The 16,332-nt window shown below is 38.2% G+C and overlaps 1 protein-coding gene across 1 annotated transcript in view; it reads right to left on the bottom strand.

The window, feature by feature from the left end:
* The window catches only part of LOC311290242 (neprilysin-like), a 199,570-nt gene that overhangs the window by 146,017 nt on the left and 37,221 nt on the right, over positions 1–16,332 (bottom strand). Inside the window, exons 3-4 of the mRNA XM_084408606.1 lie at positions 7,966–8,001; positions 349–510 (exon numbers count right to left, since the gene is read on the bottom strand). Of these exons, the coding sequence (XP_084264732.1) occupies positions 349–510; positions 7,966–8,001 (198 nt within the window). The remainder of the gene's footprint in view (positions 1–348; positions 511–7,965; positions 8,002–16,332) is intronic.

Below are 16,332 nucleotides of genomic sequence, written 5' to 3'. Positions count from 1 at the left end.
CTATGAGGCTAACGTTATTGTAGGTAGAAGACAGCAAGAAGCTCACTAGGTACAGAGCCACATACAATTTTGTGTCATAAACATGATCTTAATGGGAGACATGGCTTGGCGGGTGGTGCACATATTCAGAAAAATTGTACACTTGTTTGCAGATGACCAATATTCGATTCTGGCTCTGTTCATTTGCCAAACCCACCCCCTTCTCCCTATAGACTTTTATAAAACTAAAAGCAAAGAAAATTCCTGTTTTTCTTTTAAGCAGTCTTATTGGCTTTTATTGCATGTATAATTATTTTCAGTGGCTTATAACTAACCCCAGCCCATAACAGTAATAAGTTGTTGTTCTACCTTTGAGTACCACCTCCAGTTCATCTCTGAGGATGTCAAAGGTACTGTAACGTGAACTGGTCTCAGGTATGATGTTCTTCTTTAGCCAGCCACCACAGGCGTACTGATAGAAGTTGTCACAGGGGTTCACCGTTGGATCCATGTTCTCAATAAGACGGGATGCTACAATGCCAGAGAACATTATGTATTAACTTTATGATGATGACAAAATTTAATGACAAATATCTTTAAAGGGTCATGAAATACTATTTCATTCTTCCAGTTTAAAAAGAAAAGTTTGAACCAATGTCATGAAAAGTGAGGTATATGCATTAATTCAGAGTGGTGATTGGCTGCCGTGGCTGGAGAGTACGCGTCTACGTCATCAGTTTCTGCGTATTATCATGAGAATAAACTTTTGTAATCCAGTCACTGTGCTGTATTATGCATGAGATAGCATTACAGCAGATAATTTAAATGTCACACAAGACAGGTTCGGCGCTGTTTGTTCACCTCTGCCTGTTCAGCTTTGCGTTCGTACACGTTCAGTAAGTGTATCAGTAGTACAAATGTGATTGCATTTTCCCTGCAATGTGGTCAGAGCTGGAGTTTGACTCCCAACGCATGGAAAATATGACTAACAATATTTAATATGTATATCAATAACATGTGAAGCGAGCATGAGAGTGATTTCTTTGTGGAATGCCGCGGTGAGTTTAACAACACTTGTAACATGAAGCACAGTTCATATCTGAAAAACGTGCTATTTGAAAAACGTGATCATGAACGTGATGACAAAATTAATTATTCTGATACAAATCAAAATTCATATATATATATATATATATATATGAATTTTGATTTGTATCAGAATAATTCATTTTGCATGAATATATATATACACTGTAAAAAATGTTACTGCTATTTACTTAAAAAAATTATGGTAACAATATTACACATAATATTTTTGAGTAGTTAAAGCTTGATTTCATTCATGGAATCTACCTGAATAAATCATGTAAAATGCCCTAATTTATTTAGTCTATGACACACAATTTTTTTGTGAAATGTGCTTTTTTATTTGAAGTATTTTTTATTCTCAAAATTGTGTGAAGTTAAGTGAATGGATATGACCTGTTTATATTTAACTTTGAGATATATTGTTTTATAAAAAGACTGTATACTGCTAGAACAGCACAGAATCAAACTTGTTACTGCACTATCATTAGCAGAGTTATTGCTACATGTTTATAACAATATGCTTCATAACATTAAATAAATGCAGTTATTCACAACCTAACCATAAGCCCTACTCTTCTGCACAATGGTAATGATCAAAACTTTAACATAATAGAAACTCTTTCAAATGTCAAACATAGCTGAACTTTAAACATTAACAGATGTTTCCCTTTACTCAAAAACACATGAAATAACACTTAATTTCAAGATTTACTCTCCATTTCCAGCCATGTGCAAAGCATGCTGGGAACAAACAATGGTGTCTCTAAATAAAACCGCATAAATGAGCTAATTACTCTTAAAATAAATAGGTAGCCCCTTTTCCTTAATTTTATGAGGTTTATCAGTTCCTCAATTCAAGCCTTAAAATTGTGTATGTTTCCTTAAAAAAAATAGGAAAATGCATCTCTTGGTGTTATTAGTGAAATTTTCTCAATATTTTCAATAAAATCCTAACCACAATTTTCTTAATAAAATATACATAATATTTTTAATAATCACCTCAATTTTTTTAATGAAAATTACAAGACTCATGATTCATTTTCTACAGTGTATATATATATATGAATATATATACAGTACCAGTCAAAAGTTTGGAAACACTACTATTTTTAATGCGTTTGAAAGAAGTCTCTTATGCTCATCAAGCCTGCAGTTAAACAAAAAAAAAAAAAAAAAAAAAAAACAGTAATATTATGAAATATTATTACAATTTAAAATAATGATTCTCTTTTTTAATATACTTTAAAATGTAATTTATTTTTGTGATGCAAAGCTGAATTTTCATCAGCAAGTACTCCAGTCTTTGGTGTCTTATGATCCTTCAGAAATCATTCTAATATGCTGATTTATGATCAATGTTGGAAACAGTTGTGCTGCTTAATATTTTTTTATAACCTGAGATACTTTTTTCAGGATTATTTGATAATAAAAAGTTAAAAAGAACTGTATTTATTTAGAATAGAAATCTTTTGTAACAATATACACTACCGTTCAAAAGTTTGGGAACAATAACTATTTCTTTTTTAAGAAATTAGTACTTTAATTCAACAAGAATGCGTTAAATTGATAAAAGGTGATGGTAACGATTTATATTGTTAGAAATGTTTTTATTTTGAATAAATGCTGTTTTTATGAATAAATGCTGTTAACGTTTTACTCATCAATGAATCCTGAAAAAAGTATTCCAAATAAATATATTAAAGGGGTGATGAACTGAGAAATCAAAATTTACTTGAGCTTTTGACATATAAGAGATCATCATACTATAATAATATCCTGTAAGTTTCAGAACTGAAAACTACCTTGTTAGTCCAATAAAAGCTTTTATAGACATCAGGCTCAGCAAACGACTCGTTTTTCAAAGTGGGGAACTATGACGTCAAAGAGGATAAAACACCGCCTCCACAAAAGAAGATCAACGCCTACTTCAACACGGCCTGTTTAGCCCCACCCACTGATTCGCCCAAACATGCTAAATAACATAGGACGACATGATGATTGCTTACCGGATCGAGCTACTTCCAAGCAATAAACCAATAAACATGCTGTTTACTAAATATTGTGCAGTGCCTGGTTGTGGAAGAAGACAGTCTGCATAAGCTTCCTTCGGATTCCAGCATGGTTAAACTTTATTAAATCAGTCAATCACAATTTCCCGACACGGATCTGCCAGCAACATGTAAGTAACCATGTGTACTCTAATGCCTGATCTGCGATCAGTGGTTTCTGTGTAATTATTCAAGTTCAGATTCTCTTAAAATCGTTCAATACTGTTTATGCATCAGTGACCAAATGATCAACTTCACATAATTTCTCGTAGTATTATGAAAATAATCCTTTTTAAACTGTTATTAAATTAGATTAAATCAGAAAGCGATCAAAGAACGATCCCTTTCCATTCGCCCAAGCTGTCAATCAAACAGCACAGCGCGAGCCGTGAGAGCTTATCTGGACACTTACCAAACGAAATAATGACACTGTTACACTACACAACGAAGCTCTTACTGTGTATTCACATCGTGTTTGCATTGTGATTTGGTGTAAGCATTTGTGAGAGTGCAAAAATTGCGTTACAATGATAAGATCTTTATTCACGCGATCAACAGACTGTCTGTCATCTGCTCAGTCAAAGCTCATCATGCTGCAACCTTTCATGTGATGGAATAGATTTAAATATAATGCTTTAAACGATACTTTTCACGATTTGTTAATCTCGATAGCTGTAATAGTAAAAACGTAGTAACAGTTTTCGAGAGAGTTCATGTAATACTAGCTATTTCATATGCAAGCATGTCAGCCAATCACAGCAGTGGGCGATTGCACTGCAGTCTCACAGCAGACACGCCCCTTAAAACGGAGCGTTCAAATCTGAGCCTGAAATCAGGCTTGGAAAAATGGCTTTTATTTATAAATTATGACAATTTTTGATGTAAAAATCATACTAACATTATAAGGGCACCCCAGGAAACATTATAAAATAATAAAACAATCCAGTTCATGACCCCTTTAAACAGCACAACTGTTTCAATCATTGATTATAACTGAGTATCAAATTATCATATTAGAATGATTTCTGAAGGATCATAAGACACCAAAGACTGGAGTACTTGCTGATGAAAATTCAGCTTTGCATCACAAAAATAAATTACATTTTAAAGTATATTAAAAAAGAAAACCATTATTTTAAATTGTAATAATATTTCATAATATAACTGTTTTTTTTGTTTTTTGTTTTTTTTTTAACTGCAGGCTTGATGAGCATAAGAGACTTCTTGCAAAAGCATTAAAAATAGTAGTGTTTCCAAACTTTTGACTGGTACTGTATATATATATATATATATATATATATATATATGAATATATATATGAATATATATATATATATATATATATATATATATATATATATATATATATATGAATATATATATATATGAATATATATATATATATATATGAATATATATATATATATATGAATATATATATATATGAATATATATATATATATATATATATATATATATATATATGAATATATATATATATATATATATATGAATATATGGTCTGAAACCATAGTGTACATTATTGTAACGTTCTCAGGTAGAAGGAGGAAGCCCAAGCGAAGATATCTTAACTCAAATGGTTTATTTACAAAGATACTAATAGCGGGAACACGGAACAGTGTGCTAGTGCACAAACAATAACCGACAAGTGAATGCAGACAGATAAGGAACTTAAATACAGAGATGATGAGGTGACAACAGGTGAAGGTGATTATGCTGATTAACTAAACTAGACACAGGTGATGACACTGAACTAATGATGATAACCAAATCAAAGACATGAACAGAACAGAAGAAAACCAACTAAAAGTCCATGAAAACATGACATTACTCCCCCCTCCCGCTAGGCGCGACCCGCGCTGCAGAAGGCAGAACACGGGAGGGGGGGTGGGCATCCTGGAGTCTGTGACCGGAGGGTGGACAGAGAGATGACAGACAGGAGACTCCAGGATGGTATCGCCGCCATGGTGGTGCAGGACGAGGAGGTGGCCATGGCGAAGCAGGCCCTTCGGGCGGCCATGGCGGTGAGGACCCTTCAGGTGGCCATGGCGGTGACGACCCTTCGGGCGGCCATGGCGGTGAGGACCCTTCGGGCGGCCAGGGCGGAGAAGACCCTTCGGGTGGCCATGGCGGTGAAGACCCTTCGGGCGGCCATGGCGGTGAAGACCCTTCGGGTGGCCATGGCGGAGAAGACCCTTCGGGCGGCCATGGCGGAGAAGACCCTTCGGGCTGCCATGGCGGAGAAGACCCTTCGGGCGGCCATGGCGGTGAAGACCCTTGGGGCGGCCATGGCAGAGAAGACCCTTCGGGCGGCCATGGCGGAGAAGACCCTTCGGGCGGCCACGGCGGAGATGTTTCTTCAGGTGGCCATGGCAGCACTGGGAACCGCGTCGGAGAGACCTCCGCGATCCCCTTAGCAGTTATACTGAAATTGACAGGGAATGGGGGGTCCGACAGCGAAGAGGGTCTTGGGCTGGGCAGGACCAGCGGTGAAGAGGGCTTTAGGTTGGGCACAACCAGCGGTGAAGAGGGCTTTAGGCTGGGCACAACCAGCGGTGAAGAGGGCTTTGTGCTGGGCGGAATCAGCGGCAAAGGAAACTCTGGGCTGGACAGGACCAGCAGCGAAAACGCCTTTGGGAAGACTGGCTCTGGCTCTTGCCCGAAGACTGGCTCTGGCTCTTGCTCGAAGACTTCTTTACTCGGGACTGGACTCGGGACTGGACTCGGGACTGGACTCGGGACTGGACTCGGAACTGGACTCGGAACTGGATCTGGCTCCTCTGGCCCAACGACTGTCTCAGGCTCGGCGGGCATGACGCGAACTGCCTTGGCTTCGGCAGATCTGGCGTGAAGTGCGGGCTCGGCTGGACTCGGAACTGGATCTGGCTCTTCTGGGCCAACGACTGGCTCAGGCTCGGCAGGCATGACGCTCACAGTCTCAGGCTCAGCGGGCATGACGCGAACTGCCTTGGCTTCGGCAGATCTGACGTGAAGTGCGGGCTCGGATGGACTGGCGTTAAGTGCAGGCTCGGCTGGACTGGCGTGAAGTGCAGGCTCGGCTGGACTGGCGTGAAGTGCTGGGTTGGGTGGCATTCCTGACCGGGGCGCAACGCTCTCCAGACACCGGATTACCGTCTCTTTCCAGGATAGACCAGTGGTGTCTGGGAGGTTGAGGGGACGATGGAAAGTGGCCCCGATCAGGAATAGCGTGCTGAGGGTTTCATCCTCCAAAGAGCTTGTAAGGGCGAGCTGAAAAAAACTTTCTGGAGAAGATAATCAGGTCGTGATTATCCTGAGCCATGGAGATGAACCTGATCCGTTCTTCCATCTTTTTTGGTCGGTTATTCTGTAACGTTCTCAGGTAGAAGGAGGAAGCCCAAGCGAAGATATCTTAACTCAAATGGTTTATTTACCAAGATACTAATAGCGGGAACACGGAACAGTGTGCTAGTGCAGTGGTTCTCAATTCCAGTCCTCGGGACCCCCTGCTCTGCACATTTTGTATGTCTCCCTTATTTAACACACCTGAACCAGATCATCAGCTCATTAGGAGAGACTCCATGAACTGAACTGAGTGTGTCAGATAAGAGAGACATACAAAATGTGCAGAGCAAGGGGTCCCGAGGACTGGAATTGAGAACCACTGTGCTAGTGCACAAACAATAACCGACAAGTGAATGCAGACAGAGAAGGAACTTAAATACAGAGATGATGAGGTGACAACAGGTGAAGGTGATTATGCTGATTAACTAAACTAGACACAGGTGATGACACTGAACTAATGATGATAACCAAATCAAAGACATGAACAGACCAGAAGAAAACCAACTAAAAGTCCATGAAAACGTGACAATTATATAGTGTATATATATATATATATATATGGTTGAGAGTTCATTAGTTGTACACAGCATTATGGGATTGAATGAGTGCATGTCCACTAGAATGTGATAATGTCCACTATGGTTTCAGACACCACTACAAATGGCTGTCCCCTCAAATAGTGCTCTATTTAAGAGTATATGTAGACCGAACCAATAATGTAGACCGAAAATTCAAAGAATGGACAAAAAATTAACTATGCCTTTATTCTTTCTGTGTTAAACTGATGTGTGTCATTTGTTCAGAGATTGTAGTGCTTGTAAACGTAATGAAAATGTTTTTAGACATTTTAAATGTTCTTCCTCATTTTCCATATAGACCTATATAGTTCTATAAAGTTATAATGCTGATTTGTTGATATTTTGACCTATTAACATTAACACTTACTATTATATCTATAAAAAAAACACCTTGCTACATGTACTGTGCTAGACTAACTGGTACTAGTCACAGCACTTATGCTCTTGCATATTTTTGCCCTATTGATGGTTTGATTGCTTCTATTGCTTTTCTCATTTGTAAGTCACTTTGGATAAAAGCTAAATGATTCAATGTAAATGTATTTCAAGAATTAACAAAACATTTGATTTGTTCATGAAAGTTGTTAGTAGTCTCTAATGATAAGATTTTTGTGAGTTTGTTGTCATAGGGTTATATATTTGTTTAAATACATCAAGGTGCCTCCAACTTTCTTTGTTTGTTTTCTCACCACTTACATTGAAATATTCTTTTGACTGTATAATGAGTGTGTTATAGGTGTTTTATTAGTTGTTGTCTCCCCTCTTACCACACAATTATTATTATTTTTTTTTAATCTGAGATGTGAACGAGCAGTGCTAAAACAGAGGGTTTCATGACACAGTAATAAATATGCAAGAAAGTCTATTAGTTGACTATTTGACATTACAAGATCAATTCATCTTAGTATGTTGTAAAATATCTTTACCTGACTGTGTGCAGTCAGCGGTTATACAGACTCCATCTACAAAGAAAGAAAAGCACAAGGGGTCAGAGGTCAGGAGCAAGTTAACACCATTAATAATTTATTTAATAATAAATAAAATGTCTATTTAACAATCTTTCTCTGAAGTATGTTCAATTATATCTTCATAAAAAAATTCTGTTTTATATCTGTCCACAGACATATGGTATTATTTATGAGAATCTCTCACTGAACCAAGACTCATCAACAGGTTTCCACCCTCTGACCATATTCCATACAGCCCTGCCCTCCCATCCAGACCCCCATGGCTGAGAGGAAGAGCATGTGGAGATCATCTCTGTATTCAGCATTCTGTCTGCCTTTGCTGTTTAAACATTTATCCAGCACATTAATGGCAGATGATCAGGGTATGAGAGGCAGGCTGCAGTGTGTCTCTATAACATAGGCGTAATTCTATGGGGGGACAGGGGGACACGTCCCCCCCAATATTCAAAGAAGGACAATTTGTCCCCCCCAATATTTGATCATACTGTATGATTATGCGGGCAATATCGATGTGATTGCAAATACGTCTTTCTTTCCAGCTCCGAAAATATAAAATCCCGGCCGGTCCATTTCCCAAATCCATTCGACTGGCCTTACACTATACATTAACAAAACCTATTTCTCCTGAAATCCATGTCATGTTTTCCCTATACCTTTAGTAGCTCGTGCACCGCCAGTAAGTTAGGAAAAACCAATCCGAAGAAGAGGAGCGCGAAATCTGACAGACATTTGGCCATACCTGTCAACACCCCCGGGTTTCCCGGGTTTCTCCCGTTTTTTAGCCCTATCTCCCGGACCCCTCCCGGTTTGTTATTTCTCCCGGGAAACTCCCATAATTTGCATGGCCCAAACTGAGTAAAGCCTCTGTTTAGGCTATTAAGGAAATATAATTTTGGCAAAAGAAGAACTTTTATTTTAAATAAATGTTCATTTTAAATCAGCCTATGTCAGTGTGATATGTTACCATATTATCATGCTTAACAGTAAGAATTTGAATAATTGTAATGTGATGATCAGATGCAGATATCTAAATCAGAGAATATCATAGGTTCGGGCGGTTTGCGGGTGGATTATTTATTTTTAACAGTGGATTCGGGTGACTCAAAGTACACCAGATTAATGAACTCACCTTTAAAATGTAAAAAAAAATCTTCCGGGGGAGCAAGCCCACGGACCCCCCTAGAAGTATCAAGTACACTTAACAGCATGACTGTTGTATGCTGGTAAGTGTTCGGACTCTGACTTTTATTTTATTTTGATTAAAAAAATGTGTGCATGCGCCAACACAAAAAGTCCCACAGCTGTCCCCCCCAATGTGTGATTGACAATTTCGCCCTTGCTCTATAAGCTCCATCTGCTGCTCAGAGGCCTAATGAGGTGGGGAGAGGGGCTTACATGGGTAGTCAGCCATATTATGGGGAAGCACTGGCATGTGCCAGCTTGATTCAATACTGCCCTGGGAAAATAACTACAGAACCAATGTGGATAGACTAATATGCATTAATTTGTGCTTAAATAATTCACAGATGATCATGAGTTAATGTATGACTCATGAAGAACTAATCCAGTCATTAATCATTACCACATTAGGATTTTTTTCTGATGAATAGATAAATTTGTTAATTACCACAATGGGTCGAAGCCATGTATTTCAACTTCCAGTGGTTTGCTTTAATTAATCATTAGCTAATGATTTGCAAAAATGTAATTTTGGTTTTGACATCCAAACTAAGCCATGGATTTCAGTTTCTAGCTGATGAACTGGTGCATCCAGTGCCGTATGTCTGTTTAAAGTTTGAGGATTCAAAGGTGGGATACTGAGCATGCGACTGGGCACTGCTATTTCATAACTCTGTGTCTACACCGGACAAAAGCGTAATCAGTGATACTGATTACACTGGATGCGGCGCGACGCTACTCGACAACAAATCCCAGACAGTAAACTGATGCCTTGTTCTATTTCTGACATACTCCAAGCACTTGTGGTACTTCTGATACTAAGGCTGAATCCCAATTCTCTGTCTTACCCCTTCCCCTTACCCCTTCCCCTTAGTTTTGCACGTTCACGTGAGAGTAAGGGCTATCCCAATTCTCATTTTGATCAAGGGGTAGGGCTAAGGGGAAGGGGTAGATACCCCTTAAAACCAAGAATTTTCGCGAGCTTACTTGAAACCAAGGGGTACCCAGAATGCACTGCGCAACCGGCAACAAAGGCGGGCATACCATCAAGAAAGTCTCATTTTCGGCTTAAATGATTGATTGAAAAATTATGACAGTCGTGTTTTGTACTCTACACAGTCATGTACATATATATTTGCAACCATGTTGTTAACTGAAACGTTTTTAAACGTTTTTAAAAATCGCTGGTCTGCTACGCTAGGCTATGCTAACGATACATTGCTGGTTTGCACAATCAGTCCCGCATTTCTCTGACTAATGTCCGGGATTCGGCTTTTGTTTTCTACAGTCGCCATTCATTATGTGTAACGTTTCATTATTTGACACTGACACGTATGTGCCAGCTTTGCAGGTCATGTATTCAGCTTCAAACGGATCCCGACTGATACGAAAACACAGGAATTTAAGCAATGCTAAAACGCACATAAACCGATCACTTGTTTAGCGTTCATGTACGTTAAACACTACATTCAGATTCACCGATTTGAATGAATTCAGTCCGGTTGAAACAACACTCTCTGTGCATAATGAATAGCGACGGCAGAAAGCAAAAGCCGAATCCCGGACATTTTGGGTGATCCCGAAATCCAGGCGACATGTCCAGGAAAAAGATACGTGCTTAACATATTGTAACGCGTTGTGTTAGGAGGGAAACAAAATAAGGATAGCTCGCAGCTGAAGTATTAGGCCAGACAGACTCACGGAGGCGATTATTCACTCGCAATTTATTGACAAATCAAACTCCTGCAACTGTCTGCCACACGCTCCACCTTGACTTCCACAGCGTAACTCAATAAAACAAAGCAAGAATAATGAGCATCAACACAGAAATGACCCACATACATGGGGTTGTTCGAGTCGCACGGCACAATACCATTAAGCCTTGTTTATACTTTCGCCTGGCTCCGCAGCGCGAGTCTCCGCAGACTGCGCGCGCACCTCCCGAAACGGACGAGGCGTTTATACTTGACGCGCTCGCCGTTGTACTATTCTTTGAAACGATAGGGGGCGACTCGAGTAATTGTCCTCTAAACCACCAGGAATCAGCAGTGAGAAGAAGAAAGCTATACACACGTGACAATGTTTATTTTAGTATCAATACCACACCACAAAAAGAATCGTGTAAAACCCAGTAAACCCTGAGATTATTACTCGTGACAATAAAACAAAATATATGTATACTAGAATGTGTAAAAAACATAACTAAATCAACGATCTCCTTCATATTTTCTAATTTCACTAAACATTTCATTAAGTTTCGTGAACATTTTTATTAAACATGGACCTTTATGTTCATTAAAAATACTTTTTATGCTATTGTATGCTCATTTTTTAAATGTAAGCAACTCATTTATACTGCAAACTGGGTGCTGGTGTGGTGAGAAGTTCGAGCTCGGCCAGATTCGGCTCGAAGGCGTTCATCTTCGGATGCGGCGCCGTGCGCGTTGTTACAAAAAATGTCGCGCACACCGCCAGCCGAAATTGGGTCTTGCGAACCCAACGCGCACGACCGCCCACACCGCAATGACATCATTTTTGCCGCGCGCACCTTCGCGCTCGTGCGGACGCGTCGAGTATAAACCAGGCTTTACAGCCCGTTCAACAGAGAGCGCGCAGCTCTTAAAGGGGCCATACTTATTTCCACTCGTTACAATATGCTGTCCTGTATCACACAGGGACGCCGGAGTATTATGTATGATGACGTAACCAAGTGGCGTCTCATTTCATAGGGGTATGTTTTCAACCCTAGCGCTTACCACTCGGTTTCGAGGGACAAGGGCTAGGGGTAAGACGAAGGGGTAGGGGTAGGGGAAGGGGTAAGACAGAGAATTGGGATTCAGCCTAATAGTCCATGAGCCAGGGGGGTTGATCGGTATCAACGGGGGGGCAAATGCTATCATTGTTTTTTGGCAAGGTATACACCCCTAGTACTAGAAAAATCACGATAGCAGTGCAGCGGTGGTAGCGAAATCACTTTTTTCAGCTCATGAAGTTACTAACCCCCTAAAATAAATTCCGTTTTTGAAATCTGGTGTATATCTGGTTTAGGCTCATGCTAGGGATATTGTCAATATTCTATAATATGGTGCTTGGTATCGTTGGAAAGGGGACCTTTTAGGCTTTCATTTAAGCCCAGTCCTGAATCTGTCTGACAAACACAGAGGTCACAAGACTTCTTTAAACCAGAAATAACACACATTTTTTCACAATTTCCTCCTAAACTGTGCTTTCTTTTATCCCTGTGGCATGAAAGAACACCATGGACACAAAACTCAACAACTCCAATACTCAAGGCACTCTGATGACTCAGAAAATGTATAATATACCCATACTATTTATTTGTGAGAGCCTTAAAGGGGTCAAATAATGCCATTTTTGTACAAGCTAATATGATTCTTTAGGGTCTAAATTAAAAGTTTGTAATATACTTTAATTAAAAATTCTCATTAGTATTGTAAGAAAACACTAATTTTACCTGGTCAAAAACAGCTCTGTTTTCAGCACGCCGTTTCAGTGCATGTGTCTTTAAATGATAATGAGCTTTGCTCACCCCGCCCCTCTGTTCTGTGCGTACACCGTTTGTAACACAATAACCACGCGTTGTTCATTATAAACGTGGGATTATGAATTATATTGAGAACGTCGTACATAGAAAACATGCTGTAATGTACCCTGAGTGTAAACCTTAGATGCATTCATCGTGAAGCCTGCAGCAAGGTTTGCAAATTTCGCAAAGATTAATATAAATACTAATATAAAGGTTAATAAAACATTACACTCACATCTTCTGGAGGTTCAGCAGTAACACGTTGGTACCGATCCGTTTTTTCTCGTTTGTAAAGCTGTCTGGTGTGAAATGATTCGCGTAAACATGAAAGCATGGCGATCGTGGGGAATCCTCGTGAGGGAATCCCCGCGTCAATCCTTTGGGCATATCGCTTCAAAAACAAAACTCAGCCACTGCATCTATAACGGCTCAGATTTAGGAACATCCAAATGACTGCTGTGTTCCTTATTACATCTAAGAACAGAACACCACAATCGCGTAGACGCCATTCTACTCCAGCATATCAACAATGGCGGACTACTATGACGACGGCTGTCACAGCTTGCTCAGGGCGGGTCTTGTGTTGAAGCACGGCTGTCAATCACAATCGCGGGAGGGGCGTACGATCTTATGACGTCACAATATCGAACGGCTTGATTTCATAGATGGTCAAACATATAAGGAGATTAAAACAAAACCACTGGATGGATTTTAATCATGATAGGATGGTTGTGTACAGGCACTGCCAACAGACATTTCAGTGCAATCAACTTGTAAAAGTGCATGTACCATTATATGACCCCTTTAAATTAGACTTCTGCAGCCAGCACAAGTCTTCAAAATAGAATAGAGCCAATAGAATGGACAAATAGAATACCCTATTAGTCCAGGGCCAAATGGCCTATTTATTCATGTACAGTTGTAATAAAAAGTAATTGTTTCAATAGTGTTGTCAACATAACACTTGTAAGTGGTTTAACAAAATGTTTCTATCATGTATTTTGATATTCACCCACTTTCAGTTAGAATATCAGAAAGTAGCTCATGCACAGAATGTTGATGGATTTTGACAGTTTGACAAGGTTTTGCCAGTTTTGTGAAAAGATTGTTGGTTCAGTTGACTGGTTATAACAACACTACCAACTATGCCATCTTCAATCAACTTCCATTGAGTTCCAAGGGTATTAAATGTAAGTACAAAATACTTTTTCTCTTGTGCTTGTGAATTGGTGGGGAATAGTAGCAATGACTAATGTAAGCTTGGCGTTTTTAGCAGGCTAGCTATCTAGCAGGCTAGCTAGCTTGCAGGTTAAACTGGCTGTCATAGATTAATCATAGACTGGCATAGATTAATCTATGAAACAGTGTAACAGTAACTGCTACAGTGCAGTCAGGGCTCTCAAGTGTCACGTGACAGTCACTCATTTCGGTCTTTTGTCACGCCCTCTCACCGCACATTGTATTTCTCACGCGGAAAAACTATTTAAAATATATTTAATATGCCGCAGCGCCCAAAATGTCTCTGGCCGCGCCAGTCTCATTATGGAACCGGCAGGAATCAATCGCTGTAAAAATCTATTATTGTCTATCCATTATAAAAGTGCATCTATCCATAATAAAAGTGCATATATCCATTATAAAAGTGCATCTATCCATTATAAAAGAGCATCTATCCATTATAAAAGAGCATCTATCCATTATAAAAGTCCATCTCTCCATCATAAAAGTCCATCTATCCATTATAAAAGTGCATCTATCCATTATAAAAGAGCATCTATCCATTATAAAAGTGCATCTATCCATTATAAAAGTCCATCTCTCCATCATAAAAGTCCATCTATCCATTATAAAAGTCCATCTCTCCATCATAAAAGTCCATCTCTCCATCATAAAAGTCCATCTCTCCATTATAAAAGAGCATCTATCCATTATAAAAGTGCATCTATCCATTATAAAAGAGTATCTATCCATTATAAAAGAGCATCTATCCATTATAAAAGTGCATCTATCCATTATAAAAGAGCATCTATCCATTATAAAAGTGCATCTATCCATTATAAAAGTCCATCTCTCCATCATAAAAGTCCATCTCTCCATCATAAAAGTCCATCTATCCATTATAAAAGTGCATCTATCCATTATAAAAGAGCATCTATCCATTATAAAAGTGCATCTATCCATTATAAAAGTCCATCTCTCCATCATAAAAGTCCATCTATCCATTATAAAAGTCCATCTCTCCATCATAAAAGTCCATCTCTCCATCATAAAAGTCCATCTGTCAATTATAAAAGTGCATCTATCCATTATAAAAGTACATCTATCCATTATAAAAGTGCATCTATCCATTATAAAAGTCCATCTCTCCATCATAAAAGTCCATCTATCCATTATAAAAGTCCATCTCTCCATCATAAAAGTCCATCTCTCCATCATAAAAGTCCATCTGTCAATTATAAAAGTGCATCTATCCATTATAAAAGAGCATCTATCCATTATAAAAGTGCATCTATCCATTATAAAAGTGCATCTATCCATAATAAAAGTGCATCTATCCATTATAAAAGTGCATCTATACATCATAAAAGTGCATCTATCCATAATAAAAGTGCATCTATCCATCATAAAAGAGCATCTATCCATTATAAAAGTGCATCTATACATCATAAAAGTGCATCTATCCATCATAAAAGAGCATCTATCCATTATAAAAGTGCATCTATCCATCATAAAAGTGCATCTATCCATAATAAAAGTGCATCTATCCATCATAAAAGAGCATCTATCCATTATAAAAGTGCATCTATACATCATAAAAGTGCATCTATCCATTATAAAAGAGCATCTATCCATTATAAAAGTGCATATATCCATCATAAAAGTGCATCTCTTCATCATAAAAGTGCATGTCTTCATGTTAATTTTATGAAGTATACTTAAGTAATTTAAGTATATTTTTTAAGTATACTTTATATAGTAAGTATACTAATATCAATGTGTACTTGTAGTAAACTTGTGTACTATTTCAATACTGATTGGGACTAAATTGGCCCACTTTTAGTATTTTTTGTATTTGTAAGAGTAGTAAACTAAGTACACAACTAGGTTTCTCATTTGTAATGCATTTGTACTACAAGTTACTTACAAGTATACTAGTAGTTTACTATTTTAATACAAGTAGTAAATTTTTTAGTTTATGAAAGTACACACTGATGTGTACTCTCAGTAAACTACTAGTTTCGTAGTTTATACTGCAAGTATACTTGTAAGTTTTCTTTAAGTGAACATGACATTATACTTATAGTTTACTATTTATATATTATTTTTGCACTTGAAAAATAACTTTAACTGTACTTTAATTTTAAAAATATTTTATTAGCTTCATGCATCCTTTTTTAATCAACACTTGAATGTCAGTAAGTTTCATAAAGAAAGGCAACATTTTAAACAAAAAAGTAGAATTAGAGTAAATTGTTATACACTACCAGTGGACTAGCCTACACAAAAATTCAGATATGTAGAATTAGAAACATATCTGTTTTATATCAATATTCTAATCAATATTTTCAAACAATGTAAGTTTCATAAGACTGTATATG

The sequence above is a fragment of the Rutilus rutilus genome (genome assembly GCF_951802725.1).
Source record: "Rutilus rutilus genome assembly, chromosome: 5".
Classification (NCBI taxonomy): Eukaryota; Metazoa; Chordata; class Actinopteri; order Cypriniformes; family Leuciscidae; genus Rutilus; species Rutilus rutilus.
This window is presented reverse-complemented; position numbering and strand designations above follow the sequence as displayed.